Genomic DNA, 21485 nt, shown 5'->3' with positions numbered 1-21485 from the left:
TAAATGTCATGCAAGTCCTTGCAGTTTGAGAAGCTAAACCTAGACTTCAGGTCTGTACGTACCAAAAGACATTTCTTATTCAAACATCGCACTTCTTCTTAGAATGTACATACACACACCAATGAAAGAGTCTTCACAATTGTGAATTTTTGTACAAATAATGTTTAGAAACAAAAACATAAAGAAAAAGCCACAAACTACTTAAAGTTGCAAGTAACCAATAAAAGTAATCAAGATGAGCCCTATTGAGATTATTCCCAAGCCATTCATCTCCATTTCTCAAGCTCACAAACTGAACTACAGATATAACAACACTACTCAATAGGCTTCCAACGCCAAAAACACTAAGATAAACGGCCGATCCAACGCTCCTCATTGAATCTGGCATTTGATCATAAAAGAGTTCTTGCAATCCAACAATCGTAAACACGGCTGAAACTCCTTTTATCACATATTGTGGTAGTAACCAACAAATACTCATTGGGACTGTTATATTTGGTTTATCAAGTAGCCCATATTTTCTTGCTATATCAACTCTTCTTGATTCAACTAGACCTGCTACTCCAATCGAAAGTGTAGATAAAAACATACCAATACCGATTCGTTGAAGCATTGTTATACCAGATGGAATGCTGGTATATTTTCTTGTTACAGGGACTAAAACTCGATCATAAATCGGTGTTGTAATGATAATAACTATGCCAATAACCACTTGAAGTGAAGCTGGTGGAACTTTAAGTTTAGGGCTGATTTGGGTGTTCATTGAACTACCTTGCTTTGTGAAAAATGTATCCGATTGTGCTTCAATTACAGCAAACATTAAGCAACTTAACCAGATGGGGATTAATCTGAGTATGAGTTTAGCTTCTTCAACTTGAGTTGTTGAGCAAAGTCTCCATTTGTTTCTTGTGTTGTTTTCTGCATCAATTTGGTCTATGATTGTAGCTTTGTCTAGACATCTGAAAGTGTTAAATGAGTTATAAAAACAACAATGTATTAAAGTGGAGAATATGTATTGTTGGTAGTATGACATGTCAGTTTGGCTCTGATATCATATTAAGTTTGATGACATTATATCCCAACAAAATAACCCAAAGAGTCGAGAGTTTCATGACTTACTTAAATTGATCGGTGTGGGTTAGCTCTCGATGACCCTCAATTTCAGTAGCAAACTCATCACTTGCACTACGAGCAAGATGTTGTTTATGACAAGCAGCAACAAACACTTGCACAACACGAATCAGAGGACTTCCAGACGGAATATGCCTTCGGTAAAATTTTCCACCGATCAAAAATAAGACAAGCGCAAATAACATTGCAATAGCAGGAATTCCAAATCCAATCGACCACCCAATATTTTCTTGCACATAAAATACAATCAACATTCCTATGGTTGCTCCACCGCATAACCCAAAATACCACCAATTGAAAAAAGAACTTTTCGCTTTTCTTTCTTCTATATTATTTTCATCGAATTGATCAGCTCCAAATGTTTGTACACATGGTTTATGACCACCTTCTCCTATGGCTACCATATAAAGTGATAAGAAGAAAAATGCATGCCGAAACCTTAATGGAATTACCGATACCGATATCATTAACATAACTAGCCCCTGCAATCACACAATAATTTGGCATAAAAATCTAAATCGAATTCAATGACATCAACTAGTATTTTAGAACTAACCCTTATAACGGAAATAACAGCCGCTCTAAAGTCTAAAGTATGGCGATGGAAATTGTTACAATCATAGATTGTTGTGCTAAATGTATAAAAAAAAAGTCTAAAATTCGAAGCATACTCCAGACCTAAATAGAATCAACGATCCTCATTTTTTTTAACATACTATATCGATATTAACATATGAAGAATTACAAAAGATTAGGGCACTCACCCAAACATAAATGATTGAAGAAAAGAGAATTGTACTGAAACGACCCAAGTAAGAATCAGAAATCAAAGCTCCTAATAATGGCAGAAGAGTTGCTACACCAGACCAAACATTTACATTCTTGGCTGCTGTTGCTGTTGATTCTCCTAACACTTTAGTGAGGTAAGTTATGAGGTTCCCCGATGTCCCCGCAAAAGCGAACCTCTCCGCAACTTCGACACCTGATCGGCATGAATATCATTAGTATTATCCCACATCGCCTAAGCTGGTTTGTCAACAACTCTTGGTTGGAGAGGTCACCAAGTTGGTTTCCAACCTCTAGGTCATGGGTTCGAGACACGGATTTATGTCTTACCTTTGGAGAGGAAAAAAAAGGAGTTAGGCTTGGTGGACTCTATTACATGGTATCAGTCTACAAGAGCTAGTGTTTCAGAGCTGAATTTGAATTTTTGTAACCTTGGGCATCATTATTTGTGAAGTTAGTTTGAATGAGAATTAGGCCAAATAGATCACCTTAACACTTATGAACAAGTGAGAAGAACACAAAATCATGATAATTGGGGTAGATATATAGTTACCAATGATGTAAATTGCTGATTTCCATCCTCCTACTTTGATGGGTATTTTGATATCTCTTACATGATCATCATTCATCAAGAGTGGGAACTTTAGAGGACTCTCCATTGATTCTTACTAAGAGAATGAAGTAAAGGTGATTTGTATGAATGTAGAAGAGAGAGAGAGAGAGAGATGGGATATGAGAAATGGGGAAGTTTGTTTGAAGTATTTTGATTAGAAGATTTGGTTTTGGGATGATTGAATTTACAAGGAGAAAAACATCAAAAAATGTGATTGAGAAAGTCAAGTATATTATGGTAATGGTGGGAACATGGGTAGGTGGAGTTTCACTATTCTTTCTCTTTCTCTCTCTCTCTCTCTCTCCAAATACTTCATTATTTATTTCTCTTCATCTTGAACACTTCAAAATTAATCAAGTTTCATAAATGGAGATCCATATTTTTTTCAAATTATAAAAATAAAAATCAAGAGAGGCAGGGAGGGGAACTTAAATAATGATTTAACCGATGAAAGCGTGAAAGTCGTGTTTCTTTAGATGTCAAAAAGCTATCAGTTGAATATGATGCAAGATAGATGCCTATCACAACTCAAAGAGGAGACACTATATTTGATTTTCTTCACGTGCTTTAAATATCTGATCACTGTGAGAATAGTTCCACAAGGGAGAAGAGACCGAAATAACGAAGTAGACCTTCCGATACCCAAGTAACTGTCAACTACCAAAAAAAAGTTAGAGTTGAGGGTAATTTGCTTTAGATTATCCAATAGGAGGTGAACTCACAAAACTCTTGTTTTAAGAGTTGAATTTATGGTTGCTGCCAAATTTTGATCAACTCTAGGTGACCTCCATATTTTGACCAAATTACTGAATGAACCCCTGGACTCCTTTTCTAGACGTTTTTCGGACATTAATAACTACTCTTTATTTCTATCCCGAATTTGTCCTTCCGCCCTTCATTTTCATCATCTACAAATCTTGTCATGATTGTATCTCATAGATCTAAAGGTTTGTGCATTTATAACTTTTGAATTCACAATGGTCGTGAAACTAATTATTGAAGTTCATAATGCAACAAACTCAACCAATTTCTACGAAAGGATGAAAAGTTAATGTGAAGAGACTAATGGTCTCTTAATACTAATGAACCAAAATGAGAAGATGATGAAACAAAGGGAACCAGAGAACAAAGAGATGAATATAATTTGAATTTAATCTTTTGTATTTTCTCTGTGTATTTTACAACTAGTATTTGGTACTATATATATAGGTATATGTGGATATGGTAGAATATAGATAAAATGGAAACTTACATGAAATGGAAACTAATAGGAAATGGTAACATATTATACATGGAATAATAACTAGTATGGTAAGTCTAAGCCACCAAGGATTTGGTTTTATCCTTATCTATTCTTGCCGAGTCTAGCCGAGTTGGATGGGTTGGTGGTCGACTCTTGTGGTGTCCTTAATACTCCCCCTCAAGTCGGAGCAGAAATTGAGATGATGCCCAACTTGCCAATAGTCTTCTGAAAAATGTCGTCACCTAGTGGTTTTGTGAAGATGTCGGCTAGTTGATCTATTGTTGATGTAAAACGGGGAGCGATGGTTTTGTCTTTAATTTTTTCACGAACGAAATGACAGTCTATTTCAATATGCTTGGTTCGTTCATGAAAAACCGGATTGTCGGCGATGTGAAGTGCCGCACGATTGTCACAATAGACGGACATTGGTGAAGGATGAGTAATGCCGAAATCCATAAGAAGGGATTTAATCCATTGGAGTTCACAAGTAAGATTAGCGAGTGCTCGATATTCAGCTTCAGCTGAAGATTTTGCAACTGTGGGTTGTTTCTTTGACTTCCATGACAAAGGGCTTGAACCTAGCATAGTAAAGTATCCTGTAGTGGAACGTCGAGTCGTGGGACAACCTGCCCAGTCAGAGTCACAATAGCCGGTGACGTGGAAGGAGCTATTGGCCGAAAGAAATATGCCATGATTAATAGAACCTTTCAGGTAACGAAGGACACGATGTGCCGCTTCAAGGTGAATGTTAGTAGGATTTTGAAGAAATTGACTAAGATTATTAACTGCATAGGTAATGTCAGGACGAGTGACGGTAAGATAGAGTAATCGTCCAATTAGACGACGATAGACAGAGGGGTCGGAAAGAGAATCACCATCTGAAGGACTGAGACGGAGTTTTTGTTCCATCGGAAAGGGGGAAGGTCGTGATGCAGTGAGACCTGAATCTGCGAGAATATCAAGAGCGTATTTTCTTTGACATAGGAAAATACCTTTTGAAGATCGGGAAACTTCAATGCCGAGAAAGTATTGTAGACGGCCGAGATCTTTTAGAGAAAATGTTTGATCGAGGAAAATTTTGAGTTTGGAAATTGCCGAATCATTATTTCCAGTAATTATGATGTCATCCACATATACCAGAACATAAATAGATGTGGATGAAGTGGTGAAAGAAAAAAGAGAGTAGTCAGAGAGGGATTGAGTGAAATCCTTTTTTAAGAGAACTGAGGAGAATTTCGAGAACCATTGCCGAGAAGCCTGTTTGAGGCCATAGAGGGACTTGTGTAAATGACAAACTTTGGACTCCCCCTGTTTGGAAAAACCAGGTGGTAGTTTCATGAAGACTTCTTCATTGAGATCTCCTTGGAGAAAAGCATTGTTGACGTCAAGTTGGTGAAGTGACCAACCCTTGATTGCGACAATGGAGAGAAGAATACGGACAGTGACTAACTTGGCTACCGGAGCGAATGTGTCATGATAGTCCAGACCCTCTATTTGAGTATAACCCTTGGCGACAAGCCGAGCTTTGTATCGTTCAACCGATCCATCAGAGCGAAATTTGATTTTGTAGACCCATTTGCAACCAATGGGTCGTTTTCCTGGGGGTAAATCAACGATGGACCAAATTTTATTTGATTCCAGTGCCAAAATTTCTTTTGACATAGCATTTCGCCATTCCGGGGACTTCATAGCTTGTGAATAAGAAGTAGGTACCACAGTTGAAATAACAGAGGCAATAAATACTTGATGATGCTTTGAGAACACATCAAGGGACATGTAATTGGTCATAGGATAAGGAATGGATGAGTGAGTAGACGATTGACAAATGTAGTCTGATAAATGTTTTGGTGGGCGTCTTGAACGTTGAGGCCGATGTGTGTCCATCTCGGAGTCACTAGATGGAACCGGTTGAGTGGGTGAACCTGCTAATGAGGTGTCGGAATTATGAGGAGATGATGAAGGACCTGACGTATAAGGATGAGGCAGGTTGGAGGTGCCTGCAGACAGATTTTGTGTTGTTGAGGGGACGGGAGTGCCCGTAGTGGGTAGCTCCACTGTTGGAGCCGTGGGTGAAATAGAACGACCTCTGAGGGCAGCCACCCGATTAGATATCGAGGTGGAAGAATGTTGAAATGAGCCGTCATCATTAATGGATAAAAAATGTCGTTTCTTAGAAGCGGGAATAGATGTCATCGGAAATCGGTCTTCGTGGAAGATAACATCACGAGAAATAATTATTTTTCGTGTAGAGAAATCATATATACGAAAGCCTTTTTGGCCATTAGGATAGCCAATAAACATACCCGGAGAGGCTCGAGGATCTAATTTTGTCTTAACGATAGGATGACGGAAGTAACATAAACAACCAAAGACTCGAAGATGGTTGAGGTTAGGAGGAGAACCTAACAATTTTTCGTGTGGAGATTTTCCATGTAAAACGGGAGTGGGTAACTTGTTTATTAAATATACTGCGGTAAGGATGAAGGATTTATTCGTTCGGTCTGAAGGAGATGTCCTTCCGAAGGAGTGTCCTTCGACCAAGGTGGCAATGCGATCAATTTGTCAGTTAGGATAACGATGACCACACGTAAAGATCATCCAGTCCGGTCCAATTAGGGGTCGTAATGCTTTGCTAGAAGCCAACTACGATCATCGGATCAAGGAGTTGATTCGAGGCTAACATAGACCGGATCCTACAACGGGTTACACATAAGAGTGGTAACTTGATCGGAGAGTATTGACTAGATGGGAACTGGCTTAAGTTGGATGGGATTCAACCGGGAAGGCCGAAAGGGTCCGAATGGAGATTCGGGACAAGATAGAAAGGAGGCTCTTTGGGCCGGCCATGAGATGGCCGACCAGAGTAAGTGGGCCGGCCATATAAGGCCCATAGTGGGCTGCCCTGGCCGGCCACACTTAAGGGGATTATCAAAATACCCCAAAAAGGGTATTTTGGTAATTATCTTTTCTGTGACCCAGAAAATAGAAAACCTAATCTGAATGAGATTCTAATTAGGGTTTGTCTATATATTGGGTCAGTTGAGAACAGAAAGTGGGGTGGATTTTTCTCTAAGGAAAATTATACAGCTCTCTCTCTCTCTGAATATACAGCTATTGGAGAGAGAGGAATATAGAGAGAAAGTTCCCATTCTATCAATCTAGTCAAGAAGAAGAGTTCTTCTCAACCTTCTACTAAGTCCTAGCAGTCTGAAAGGAAGGGAGATCAAGTCTATTCACTCGGTGTCTCAAGTAGAGGAGCTACAGTTGGAGCTCTGATCTTTGCATGCGATTGGAATGGTTCGAGGGAAAAACGCGTTAAGGTATTTATCCCTCTCTAGTTCATTGATTAGTTTATGCATATAGGTCCTGGGCAATCTAGTGTTAAACATGAGATGTTTGAGATTCCGCTTACAACACTAGGTAGTGTATGAGATACACAAAACCCTACAGTGGCATCACGAGCCGGTTGCATGAAACTATCTCTGACTAGTCGAATTAGATTCGAGCTTGATTGATTAGATTATTTTATGTTTAAATAGGGATTTAGACATAGAATTGATTAGTTTAAATTAGATTTAGACTTAATCTGATAGAAGATTGAAAGAGTTTCAATGGAAATCTTTAAAATTTGGTGTTTTTGAAAAGAGTTTTCAAAATAAAATTTTAAAGTGGATGGTTTTTTGAAAAGAGTTTTCAAATTGCTGAGTTTTGGATGAAGAATCATCAAAACAGCAGCAAAAGTTGGAGTTTTTTCGAAAATTAGAGGAAAACAGGGTGCTGTCCAGAGACCGGACTGACCAGGACGCGTCCCAGGACGCGTCTGGCCAGTCGCGGACGCTCAGGACGCGTCCCAGCCCTTCCCGGACTGGGAATCCGAGAGCGTCTCGGATTAGGACGCGTCCGAGAGTTTCTCGGACAGAGGACGCGTCCGAGAGCGTCTCGGACTGGGAGTCCGAGAGCGTCTCGGACAGGGATCCCGAAGGATCCGCGTCCAGCACCTGAGGTCGCGTCTTCCGGACGCGACCACAGAGACATGTCCGGACGCGTCTCGGATTGAGAATCCGGACGCGACCAGGACAGACCTTCTATATAGCGTCTGGGACGCGTCTGGTGAGACCAGAAGCTACCTCGGACTGGGAGTCCGAGGAGCACAGACTTGGGCAGAGCGTCTGGGACGCGTCTGCTGGGATGGAAGCGTCTGGCCTAGGGCCAGGACGCGACCACCTGAGGGACAAGGCACGGTCTGGAACGTGCCAGTCCGGGTCTGACCTTGGTTCAGACCTTGACCGAGACTTGACTGGGTCAAGTCAAAGGGTCCCTTGACCAAGTTTGACTTAAGTCTTTGGAGTTGGACTCGGGTCTTTTGGGCCTTGACTTAAGTGGGAGGTTATTTTCTTCTGCCAACTTTGACCATATTTTTTCCGAAAGTGACCCGGGCCCACCAAAGCCCGAATCGGAGTTTTTCCAAAACGATTTCAAAATCTTTTAGGATAAAACCAGAACGAGCCATTAGTCAGAATTATGAGATAATTAGACTTAAGGCACGTTAGACATAGAGATGTCGGTAGTATCTCCCGAAAAGCTATCTAGAACATAGCAAACCTAGATTCGACCAAAGTAAGCGAATCTCATACATACTTGGGTGTTTTATGAATGTCATATTATTATGTGTGTATGGATGTGAATGCGGGTTCTAGTATGGCCATAGAATTGTTCTATCTTGTTTTTAAGCACGGATGGGTGCCCGATGTAATGTATTTAATTTCAAGTTTTATACGATCTGCGAATCGTTGAGTCTTGTAATTAGAGTTTAAGGGTACAACTGAGTCCATCGAAGAGCCAAAGGATGAGATCGTGGTTCAAGTGGGAGAATTCAATGGATGTTCGAGGATGGAGATCCAGGCGAACGGAGGTTAAACAAGCGAAGAACCTAAGAAGATTAGATCTTTTAGGTTAGGGGCCATACTAGGATCATATCTGCTTGATTTATTTTCTCGCGCGCATTTACTTATTTACGTTTTGTGTGGTGTATGATTATGTTAGAGTTCACAGTAATGCATGCAAACAAAAACGTAAGAGTCCCCAAAAAGAATTTTGAGTAATGCCTACCCAGATTAAGACACCTGTTGCGCCCTTGTTCATCGATGGTGGGTCATGCCAAAGCAGGGTGCCATCTTTTACCTCGGGACAATACGGGTAGACCTATGAAGAGGTCTACATGTCTAAATGGTTATTCTCAACGAGTCAGCAAAAGGGTTTTGGATTTCGAGGCAAAAGGATGAATTTAACACATAAGTGTTATTCATCAACCAAGAGTCATATGAGATATGATCAGTAAGGAGTTACTCACCCAGGAGGGTGAAGTTAAGGGCAGTGCCAAAGTACGCTTAGCTTCACAGGAATGGGGTCTTGGAATCGTATTATTCATAGGGGGACGTTTTTCTTTGAATAATATGGCAAAAAGTGTTTTTGCGTAAACATTGAATGTAGTACTTAGCAAAATCCTTATTTTGTTTCTGTAGAGTAGAGATGGCAAATAGGATTAGTTCACGTTTAGATAGAGATCTATACGACTTTCTAGATTGGGAAGAAGATCAGAGAAGAGTTCTCGATGCTTCAAAGAAAGAAAGCGTAATAGAGCTACCAGAAAGGGAAGTGGAAGTCGGTGCCTATGTTATAGAGGTCAATTTGGCAGATATGGCTGACTCTCCCTCATGGGTATATGATACCGGATGTGGAGCTCATATAATTTCAGAATTAGATGAGCTCAAGGAGGTCAGGTATCTGACAAAGAGCGAGATGGTTCTACGAGTCGCAAACAAGGCAAGAGTTGCTGTTGTGGCTGTAGGAACTTTCGAGCTCAGTTTAGAGACTGGGTTGATATTAGTGCTACGTAATTGCTATTACGTACCGACTATATCGAGGAACATCATCTCTGCGTCGGTGTTAGACAAAGAGGGATATCACGCTATAATAAAGGACAAGAGTTGTTCTTTATACAAGGGTGAGATGTTCTACACCAGTGCTAAGCTGCGTAATGGTCTTTATGTTGTGAACATAGAAGACGAAATCCTGAACATAGACACGAAACGGCTTCGTACTCATGATTCTAACCAAAGTTATCTCTGGCATTGTCGTTTGGGTCTCATTAACATGAAACGCATGCAGAAGCTTCATGCAGATGGACTTCTGGGATCGTGTGATTTGGAATCGTACGATACATGTGAGCCATGCTTAGTGGGCAAGATGACAAGATCGTCCTTCAAAGGGAAAGGAGATCGGGTGAGTGAACCCTTAGGACTGATACATACGGATGTATGCGGACCTATGAGTACACTCGCGAGAGGTAACTATGGCTACTTCATTACGTTCACTGATGACTTCACTAGATATGGTTACGTGTATCTAATGAGGCATAAGTCGGAATCGTTTGAAGTGTTCAAACAATTCCAGAATGAAGTAGAGAATCAGCTTGGCAAGAAAATAAAAGCCATTCGATCGGATCGAGGTGGTGAGTATTTGAGTCAAGAGTTTGAGGATCATCTTCGGAGTTGTGGAATAGTTTCACAACTCACTCCTCCAGGAACACCTCAGATGAACGGTGTGTCCGAGAGGAGGAATCGAACATTGATGGACATGGTTCGATCGATGATGAACTTAGCCGATCTTCCTAACACTTTCTGGGGGTATGCTCTAGAAACGACTGCTTTCACACTTAACCGAGCTCCGTCAAAAGCTGTAGAAAAGACGCCACATGAGATGTGGACTGGAAAGGTTCCAAAGTTGTCTTTTCTCAAAGTCTGGGGTTGCGATGTTTATGTAAAGCGTTTACAAGGAGATAAACTAGCACCAAGATCAGACAAGTGTCTCTTCGTCGGTTATCCGAAAGAGACAAAGGGGTATTACTTCTACAACCCGTCAGAGAACAAAGTGTTTGTTGCTCGTGATGGTGTCTTCCTTGAAAAGGAGTTCCTTTCCAAGAAGACAAGTGGGAGAAATATAGAGATCGAAGAGGTTCGATCTGAGCAACAAACTGACACCGTTGCACCGATGTCAGAAGTCGCGATTCCTAACTATTATGAGCCGATAGAAGAGGAAAGAGGGGATGAGATGGTAGATCTCGGAGATCCTCCCGCGCAGAGCGAATGTGATTCGCAGGAGAACCCTCAAGGAGTTGAGAGTGTCTCACCTGTTGTTCAAGCCCCGCGTAGGTCCGCAAGGCTGATTGAGTTGTCTCAACGACAAGAGTTGTTGTTGGTAGAGGATAACGAACCCAGCACCTACGAAGAAGCTATGACGAGCCCAGACTCCGAAAAATGGCTGGGAGCCATGAAATCCGAAATGGAATCCATGTCTGAGAATCAAGTTTGGAACTTGGTTGATTTGCCCGATGGAGTAAAACCCATAGGATGCAAATGGATTTTCAAGATGAAAACAGACAAGGATGGAAACGTGAGCGTTTTCAAAGCTAGACTGGTGGCAAAAGGTTACAGACAAGTCCAGGGTATAGACTACGAAGAAACCTTTTCCCCTGTCGCGATGCTTAAGTCCATTAGGATTATTCTAGCAATTGCAGCTCATTATGATTATGAGATTTGGCAAATGGATGTCAAAACCGCCTTCCTGAACGGTAAACTGGAAGAGGATGTGTACATGACACAGCCTGAGGGTTTTGAGGATTCCGGGAATGCTGGAAAGGTTTGCAAGCTTCAAAGGTCCATCTACGGGTTGAAGCAAGCAAGTCGGAGCTGGAATCTTCGATTCGACCAGAAAATCAAAGAGTTTGGTTTTCTGAAGAATGAAGAGGAATCTTGTGTATACAAGAAGGTTAGTGGGAGCAACCTAGTTTTCTTGGTCCTGTATGTGGATGACATACTGATCGTTGGAAATGACGTTCCTATGCTTGACTCCGTGAAAGAGTGGCTTAGGAAGTGTTTTTCAATGAAAGACCTAGGAGATGCAGAATATATATTGGGCATCAAGATCTATAGAGATAGATCGAGGAGGATGATTGGACTTAGTCAAGAGACTTATATAGATAAGGTTCTTGGGAGGTTCAAGATGGAAGACTCTAAGAGAGGATTCCTACCCATGACACATGGTACGACGCTTAGCAAGACTCAGTGTCCCCGAGATCCTGATGAGCTAGCACACATGAAAAAGGTGCCTTATGCTTCGGCAATAGGATCTATCATGTACGCCATGGTCTGCACTCGCCCAGACGTCTCATATGCTTTGAGTATGTGTAGTCGTTACCAATCTAATCCAGGGGAGAAACACTGGACCGCAGCCAAAAATATCCTGAAGTACTTGAGAAGGACTAAGGATCACTTTTTGGTGTATGGCGGGAAAGAGGAACTAATCGTGGAAGGCCATGTGGATGCGAGCTTCCAAACGGACAGAGATGATTTCCGATCGCAGTCGGGATATGTCTTTTGTCTAAACGGAGGAGCAGTAAGCTGGAAGAGCTCAAAGCAGACTACTGTAGCAGACTCTACTACGGAAGCAGAATACCTTGCCGCTTCGGAAGCAGCGAAGGAAGGAGTTTGGATAAAGAAGTTTATCTCCGAACTTGGTGTAGTTCCTAGCATAGAGAATGGGGTTACTCTATATTGTGACAACAATGGAGCTATCGCCCAGGCTAAGGAACCAAGGGCACACCAGAAATCCAAACATATCCTAAGGAAGTACCACGTGATTAGGGAAATCACTGAGCGAAAGGATGTGGTCATTTGCAAAGTCGATACGGACGACAACGTTGCCGATCCGTTAACTAAACCACTGCCTCAGCCCAAGTATGAGAGTCATAGAAGGGGCATAGGTATAAAGCGCATCGATGAATGGCTTTAGGTTGTAATTGGATTAATGAAAAAGGGTTTTTCATGTAATCAATTAGCTACATTCAATAAAAAGAAATAAAGAGTTTATTTCTGTCGTTAAATAATGGTTTAGTGTTTAATGACGGTCCAAAATAATGAGGAATTCCAGGTGGGTTTATCAGATACGTGATCTGGTGAATGGAACCCCACTAAGTGAACGTGGAATAGATTCATTATTAAGTCCCTAGTCCAGGTCATTGCATGGACAACAATGACTTAAGAAGGCTAGCATGGGAATTGACTGATAGCGCAGTTCCATGGGCTATAGGAATATAGTATTTAAGTCAATTACATGGATGTAGATTGGGGAATCTACATTGGATTAACCCAAAGATGAGAGTTTTTTCAAGGAGTTGAAAAAAGCGTCACAAACTCTCATAGGCAAGATTGGAGAGATTCCGTAAACATGAGTGCTCCACTCATCTTATGTAAGGAATGTCGAACTTTGGTACTGTCAAACGCCGGGCCGTAAAAGGAGGTTATAAAGGCAGCATACTGGGGGAGACAGGATAGACATGAAGTTAAGTGGGAGTACAAGACTGGATGATGTCCTCCTATTAAGTTAGGGATAAGTATCTCCGGGCCACTTGAGGAGAAGCAACTGGAAATGTGTGGCCACACTCAAATGGATTAAGAGTTAATCATTTGGTTTGACAGTTGTTCTCTGGATCAAGAAAGTCTGAAACGTGTGACGTATCAGATGGGATACTAAGCGACATGGGAATCGAGCATTGCACTTGTTCTAAGTACAAGTGGGAGACTGAAGGATTTATTCGTTCGGTCTGAAGGAGATGTCCTTCCGAAGGAGTGTCCTTCGACCAAGGTGGCAATGCGATCAATTTGTCAGTTAGGATAACGATGACCACACGTAAAGATCATCCAGTCCGGTCCAATTAGGGGTCGTAATGCTTTGCTAGAAGCCAACTACGATCATCGGATCAAGGAGTTGATTCGAGGCTAACATAGACCGGATCCTACAACGGGTTACACATAAGAGTGGTAACTTGATCGGAGAGTATTGACTAGATGGGAACTGGCTTAAGTTGGATGGGATTCAACCGGGAAGGCCGAAAGGGTCCGAATGGAGATTCGGGACAAGATAGAAAGGAGGCTCTTTGGGCCGGCCATGAGATGGCCGACCAGAGTAAGTGGGCCGGCCATATAAGGCCCACAGTGGGCTGCCCTGGCCGGCCACACTTAAGGGGATTATCAAAATACCCCAAAAAGGGTATTTTGGTAATTATCTTTTCTGTGACCCAGAAAATAGAAAACCTAATCTGAATGAGATTCTAATTAGGGTTTGTCTATATATTGGGTCAGTTGAGAACAGAAAGTGGGGTGGATTTTTCTCTAAGGAAAATTATACAACTCTCTCTCTCTCTGAATATACAGCTATTGGAGAGAGAGGAATATAGAGAGAAAGTTCCCATTCTATCAATCTAGTCAAGAAGAAGAGTTCTTCTCAACCTTCTACTAAGTCCTAGCAGTCTGAAAGGAAGGGAGATCAAGTCTATTCACTCGGTGTCTCAAGTAGAGGAGCTACAGTTGGAGCTCTGATCTTTGCATGCGATTGGAATGGTTCGAGGGAAAAACGCGTTAAGGTATTTATCCCTCTCTAGTTCATTGATTAGTTTATGCATATAGGTCCTGGGCAATCTAGTGTTAAACATGAGATGTTTGAGATTCCGCTTACAACACTAGGTAGTGTATGAGATACACAAAACCCTACAAAGGACACATTCACCCCAAAAAGAAAGAGGGAGATGTGCTTGAAGGCGTAAAGATCGTGCCACTTCCAAAATATGTCTAGTTTGGTGGGAGATTCCATGATTTTGGAACCAAGTTTGTAATTCATGGTTCATAAATTCAGTACCATTGTCGGATCGGAAGGTTTGAATTTTGGGAATCAAGATTGAACCATTGCCGGTTTTGAATTTGTTAATGTGATATTTAAATTGATTTGAAACGAATGTTGTGAAATTAGTGACGTACTTGGTAGTATCGGATTTATTTGGGAGAAGAAATATCCAAGTGCATCTAGAATAATCATCAACTATTGTTAAAAAATAACGACATCCCGAGTTTGATAGGACCGAAAAGGGACCCCATAGATCGGCGTGAACGAGTTCAAAGGGACGAGAAGTAATGGAGGTGCTAGTCGGAAAAGGTAAACGTTTATGTTTAGATAAAGGACAAACATCGCACGGTTTATTATTTATTGAAATAGTTTCATACATTGAACATTAGAAAGTAAATACTTAAATCGAGAAAGAGAGGGGTGTCCCAATCTCCAATGCCAAATATTAAAATTAACATTAGTACTACTACTAGGAAAGAAAGATGAGCAAATCCTAGGGTCCGTACGAAGAAAATAGAGTCCTTCCGATCGATCACCAAGTCCAATCGTCGTTGCCGTCGCTAGGTCCTCAAAGACACACGAGGAAGGATTAAAAATTACCTCACATAATAAAGATGTAGTTATTTCCGAAACAGAAATCAAATTGATTTTGAAATCCGGAACATGTAGAACATTTTTAAGAAAAAATGATTTTGAAAAGGAGATGGAACCGACATGGAGAACACGTATTCGTGTTCCATCGGGAAGTCGCACATAATAGTCGGGAGGGGCCTTAACGTAAGAAGTAAAAGAGGATAATGTTGAACAAATGTGTTTGGCCGCTCCCGAGTCGACTACCCAAGAATGGTGGTTAAAGAACATACCGGTCAGGTTAATGATGGGATCGGTGGACTGTTCTGGTGTAGCAGGGGTGCCTGTAGACTGACGGTTTTGGGCCAAGAGAGTAATCAAAGTCTGGTACTGTTCCTTGGTCAGAGAAGTGGCTGCGGGCGCTCCCTGTTGGGTTGCTGTGGACGTGACAGAGGCAGCCATATGATGCTGCTGTGGGCGCCCCCGAGAACGAGATATTGGGCCTGACCGACTTGTGTTTGCTGGTGGATATCCATGCAATTGATAGCATTCGGCTCGAACGGGGCCATGTGTGTGACAATAGTCACAGTAGGGACGTTGTCGCTTTGAGCGTTGTGGGTCACCACGGTCAGGACGTGATCCTTGGCCGACGGCTAGAGTAGCCGCTTCAACACCATTGGAGTTAGAGTTGACAATATTTTGTTGAACCTCCTCCTGCTTAACGAGTGAATGAATACGTAAAGTGGAGGGGAATGGGTCCATGAGAAGGATTTGACTGCGGATCGCAGAAAAACGATCGTGGAGTCCTTGAAGGAACTCCATTGCACGATCCTGATTTAACCTGTCAATCATCGATTTACCATGAGTACAAATACATGGTTCAACTGTTGTAAGTGATTGAAGCTCGTCTTGGAGCGATTTTAACTGAGTGAAGTATGTAGAGACATCTAAGGCCTCTTGTTTCAAACATGAGATGGCTCTTTTGAGTTGGAAAACCTTAGGAGCGTTGGTTTGAAAAAAACGATCATGGAGATTTTTCCATGTCTCAGCAGCAGATTCATCATAAAGAATCGATGACTGGATATCCGGAGTAACTGAATTGAGTATCCAGCTTGCAACAAGATCGTTGCAACGTTCCCATGAATGTAACTCAACGGGAGAAGTCGGCTTCTCAATAGTCCCATCTACGAAACCAAGTTTGTCTTTGGCACGGAAGGCTTTTGTCATACCACGAGACCAGGAGGCGTAGTTATCTCCGGTAAGAAGTGGTTGAATTAAAACAGTGGTTGGTGAGTCCGAATGGTGGACATCGAAAACTTGAGTAACATTAGTAGCGGATTGAGTGGTGGTATCAATGGTTGAAGACATTGTGTATTTAAAAAAAATCAAGTAGGCTCTTATACCACGTGAAGAGACTAATGATCTCTTAATACTAATGAACCAAAATGAGAAGATGATGAAACAAAGAGAACCAGAGAACAAAGAGATGAATATAATTTGAATTTAATCTTTTGTATTTTCTCTGTGTATTTTACAACTAGTATTTGGTACTATATATATAGGTATATGTGGATATGGTAGAATGGAAACTTACATGAAATGGAAACTAATAGGAAATGGTAACATATTATACATGGAATAATAACTAGTATGGTAAGTCTAAGCCACCAAGGATTTGGTTTTATCCTTATCTATTCTTGCCAAGTCTAGCCGAGTTGGATGGGTTGGTGGTCGACTCTTGTGGTGTCCTTAATAGTTAATCTAACACGACAACTGAGAGAACAAGAGAAACTAGGGTTTACAAGTCGAAGAGTAAAAAGAGGAATTAGGGATTACATAGTTCTTATATGGTCAACATCAGTCAAGAGTCAAGAAGGCTTCAGTCAATAGTCAAGGAGAAGTCAATGGATGCAGCCCATTACAGCCCAGCCTGGTCAAGCCTCAGTTGTGTTAAGAGCACTCTTCACCTATCAAAGAAAAGTTAGTTTCAAGTTAGTTAACCAAACTAACTTTTCTGTTTTTCTGTTTTTTCTGTTTTTGAATAACAAACTTAACAAACTTAGTTTTACTTTCTTTTCTTCTCTATCTCTATAAATACAAAGTTGTAAAAGAAGAATTCATATTTGGAAATAAAATCTTAGAGTTCATTGAAAACTTACATGGTATCAGGTTCAGCTAGATCCTTCTTCAAAAACTAGGGTTTTCATTGTGAACTCAACAGCCAATTGATCATTTCTCACAAAATCACCATCAAAATCAAGAGAAAGTAGTAAATATTCAGAAAATTACAATCATTTCAAGATGAAGATTACAAAAAATTCATACACAAATCAAAAAGTTTCAGAAGATACTTGTTCTTGTCAAAGCTATTGATCAAAATTGAAAGAAAACAAGTATAAAGATCTAATTACTTACTGTTTTTTCGTGCAAAGTCTCCAGCTTTCTTCAAATCTATCCATGGCAGCAGCAAATCAAGGTAATCTCCCACCTATTTCTGCTGTTACTAACTTCATAACTGAGAAGTTAGATGATTCTAATTATCTAATGTGGAAAGACCAAGTTGAGACCTTGCTTGGTACCTATGATCTTCTAGGGTTTGTGACTGGTTTGACTGAGGAACCATCACAACTTAGGGTCATTAATGGGGTTGAACAAATTAACCCTGATTTCTTACTTTGGAGAAGTAGAGAAAGTTTTGTAAGGTCTTATCTCAAGAGTACTCTCTCTAAATCAGTCTATTATGACACATATGGATTGAATTCTGCCAAAGAAATGTGGGATTGTATAAATCTTACTCATAATGAGGGACTTGAGTCCAAAAAGGACCAATTGAGAAGGAAATTACAATCTATTAAGAAAGGTTCTGCTTCTATTACTGTCTATCTAAGAGAATTGAAAATGCTAGCAGATTCTCTCATTTCTGTTCATGATAGGATAAGTGAGTCTGAATTAGTTCGTATTGCTATTCAAGGTTTAAGTCCTGATTATGATCAGTTTACAATTACATTAAGAGCAAATAATGAACATCTCACTTTAGCACAACTCAAATCAAGACTCACTATGCATGAACAATGGTTACTATCCAAGGAACAGGACCAAGAAGTTTATTATGTTAGAAGAATAAATCATTCAAACAAACCTTCTCCCACTTACCATAGGAATCCATCTTACAATAGAAGAGAGGGGTCATCTTCTATTCCAAAATCTTCTAGTAATACTGATGTCAAACACAAAAACCGAAAGGCAGAAGATTTTGACTTCTCCACTGTTCCATGTGGCATATGTAAAAGATGGGGTCACTCAGCTAGTGTGTGTTTCTTTAGGTATACACCAAATAAGACTCAATCTGGTTATCACACAGAGTCTCAATCTCAGCCAGAAGGTTGTGTGTCTGAGGTTAAGGCTGAAACTGTTGAACCACAGTCTTATTTTTATGAGGATGAAGCACTACCAGAATGTAATAATGCTGTGACTTATGAGTATGCTTATAATGATAGTACTGATGATATCTTCCATGAATGCCACACTGCTATTGTTGAAGAATGCATTGATAATGACATTTTTCATGATTGTCTTGCAAATGCCTTTTATACTTATGATGATGAGAAATGCTATGTTGCTGAAAATGGCATAAGTATAGAATCAAAAGACACTTCCTGGCTAGCAGACACAGGGGCTAGTAGTCATATGACTCATTCCTCAGGAAATCTTTTATCTACTCTACCATATCAAGGCAGTGAGGCAGTGATGGTGGGTAGTAGAAATTTTATACCCATCACTAGTATTGGATCATCACAACTATGTACTTCTACTCATGATTTCAATCTCAACAAAGTTCTTTGTGTCCCTAAATTGAAGAGAAATCTGCTCTCTATCTCCAAATTCACTAAGGACAACTCATGTTCTGTAGAATTTATGCCATGGGGATATCAAATCAAAGATATAAGTTCTAAAAAGGTATTAGCTGCAGGACCAATGCAAAATAACCTATATCCTATTGAAGTTCATAACAATTCTCTTAAGAACAGATCAATTGAAGTATATGCAGCTCAAACAGTAAGCTCTTATGATATCTGGCATTCTAGACTTGCACATTCTCATCATGGAGTTATTAAGCAACTACATACTGAAAACAAGATAGCAGTATCCAATATCAATGATAAGAAGTTTTGCAAATCTTGTGAATTAGGTAAGAGTAAATCTCTTCCTTTTGCAAACTCCTTACCTATAACTACTACACCTTTGCATCTTATTCATTGTGATATATGGGGACCTGCACCCATCAATACTCTAAATGGAGCAAGATATTACATTCTGTTTCTAGATGATTTTAGCAAGTATAGCTGGATTTATGCCATGAAACTCAGATCAGATAGTTTAAAATGTTTCACACATTTCAAGGCAACCAATGAGAATCTTTTACAACAGAAAATTGTTTATTTCCAATCTGATGGAGCACCAGAACTTAAACAAGGGGTTTTCAGGGCCTTCTTGGATTCAAATGGAATTATATTCAGGTGTTCTTGTCCATATACTCCTCAGCAAAATGGCAAAGCTGAGAGGAAACATAGACACATCACTGAATTGGGTAACACTCTATCTTTTCATTCCTCTTTACCAAAATTTTTGTGGTTTGATGCATTTAGTACAGCTGTCTACATCATAAATAGATTACCAACTCCCACTTTAGAGGGTGTATCACCCTTTGAGAAACTGTTTCATGTTTCTCCTGAATACAACCTATTGAAGTCTTTTGGATGTGCTTGCTATCCACATTTAGGGGAATTAAGACAAGACAAACTCAGCCCAAAGAGTATTGAATGTGTCTAAAAGCCTGGCTAGGTAGAGGAGCTTGATAGCCTGGCTAGGTCGTTTGGGTGTACTAAAGGGTCCCTGCCTATTTCTTATCTCGGGCTTCCTTTAGGCCACGGATACAAATCGAAGAAGTTATGGGATCCAATTTTGGAAAGAGTATCGGTGAAACTTTCCTCTTGGAAAGCTAAGACGTTGTCCCGTGGAGGTAAGGTTACTTTGATTATGGCCGTCCTTTCAGCTCTTCCAGTTTACTTTCTTTCCCTCTTCTCGATGCCCATCGGCGTGGTTTCTCAAATAGAGAAGAGTTTCAAAAACTTCATGTGGAACGTGGGGGAAGAGGTGAAGAAAATACACTGGGCGGCTTGGGATTTGATTTGTAGACCGAAGTCGATGGGCGGTTTAGGAATCAAAAGTCTCAGAGTTATGAATGACGCCCTTTTATCTAAGTGGTTGTGGCGATTCGGGATCGAGAGGGATAGGCTTTGGAGGATTGTCATCGGGCAAAAATATGGGGAAGCCAGTGGCGGATGGATCTCTCTTCCTCCTAAAGGAACATACGGCTGCTCGGTTTGGAAAGGAATATTTAAGCGATGGGATGTGTTTTACTCTAAGACGAGGACTAAGGTCGGATCGGGTGCGTATACCAAGTTCTGGCAGGACACGTGGTTAGTAGAACAACCTCTATGTGTGGCTTTCCCTATCATTTTTCGAGTCTGTTTGAACAAGGACGGGATGATAACCGATTTCTTCGATCCCGTGGGAGGGGTTTGGACAATTCCATTGAGACGCAGTCTAAGAGATTGGGAAGTTGATGACTTCAATCGATTAATGGGGTGTTTGGGTAGTTTCTCTTTATCTAACGACGCAGACACAAAGGAATGGATGAACTCGAAGAATAAGGAACTCTCCGTTAAGTCTTGTTATGAAGTATTGTCGAACTTCTCTGGCCGAGAGTCTAAGGTGTATTTGGATATATGGAAGCGGAACGTTCCTCAGAGGGTATCTTTCTTTCTTTGGGCGGCGTGTTTAGAGCGGGTTCCTACTATTGACTTGTTGAGAAAGCATGGCTGTTCTACCCCCAACAGGTGCCCAATGTGTAAGAACGATGAGGAGTCTAGCTCGCACCTTTTTATTCATTGTGATATGTCGTACAATGTCTGGCGGTATTTTATAGCCTCTTTAGGGGTGTCGTGGGTTACCCCAGCTTCCGTTGTAGACCTCTTGGCAACGTGGGGAGGGCTAAAAGGGAGAAATCCGATCATAAACATGATCCCTAAAGCTATCTTGTGGGCAATTTGGAACTCTCGGAACTCAGCTATCTTTGCCGACAAGCCGGGGTCGGTGGAAGACATAATTTATTCAGCTAAGTGTTTTGTCTATCACTGGAGCCGAAACAATCCGAAGGTTAAATTTAGATCGTTTTCGGACATAGTGGGGAATTGGGGGGCTTTCATTTCTTCGATGTAATTTGTTTTTGATTTTTCTTCTTTTTATTTCGTCGTTTTGTCTTTTCTTTTTCTTTTCGGCCTTCTCGGCTTGTACATAGTCCGTCTTTCGTTCTCTTTTTAAATTCAATCATATTATTCAAAA

General features: G+C 40.8%; 1 protein-coding gene across 1 annotated transcript; it reads right to left on the bottom strand.

Annotated features, from left to right (window-relative positions):
• Positions 1–71: 71 nt before the first annotated feature.
• Positions 72–2875, bottom strand: LOC147560237 (protein NRT1/ PTR FAMILY 5.4-like). The gene is made up of 4 exons (XM_086662339.1): positions 2471–2875; positions 1896–2113; positions 1120–1613; positions 72–959 (listed from the first exon to the last, which is right to left on the bottom strand). Exons 1-4 carry the CDS (start codon positions 2574–2576, stop codon positions 134–136), a joined length of 1644 nt encoding a protein of 547 aa, XP_086518465.1. The 5' UTR covers positions 2577–2875; the 3' UTR covers positions 72–133.
• Between the last annotated feature and the right edge of the window lie 18610 nt (positions 2876–21485).

This window comes from Eschscholzia californica, unplaced genomic scaffold (genome assembly GCF_041429995.1).
Source record: "Eschscholzia californica isolate CP2 unplaced genomic scaffold, dmEscCali1.0.p SCAF_2, whole genome shotgun sequence".
NCBI classification, from domain to species: domain Eukaryota; kingdom Viridiplantae; phylum Streptophyta; class Magnoliopsida; order Ranunculales; family Papaveraceae; genus Eschscholzia; species Eschscholzia californica.
The sequence above is the reverse complement of the archived record's forward strand: the minus strand, read 5'-3'. Positions and strand labels throughout refer to the sequence as shown.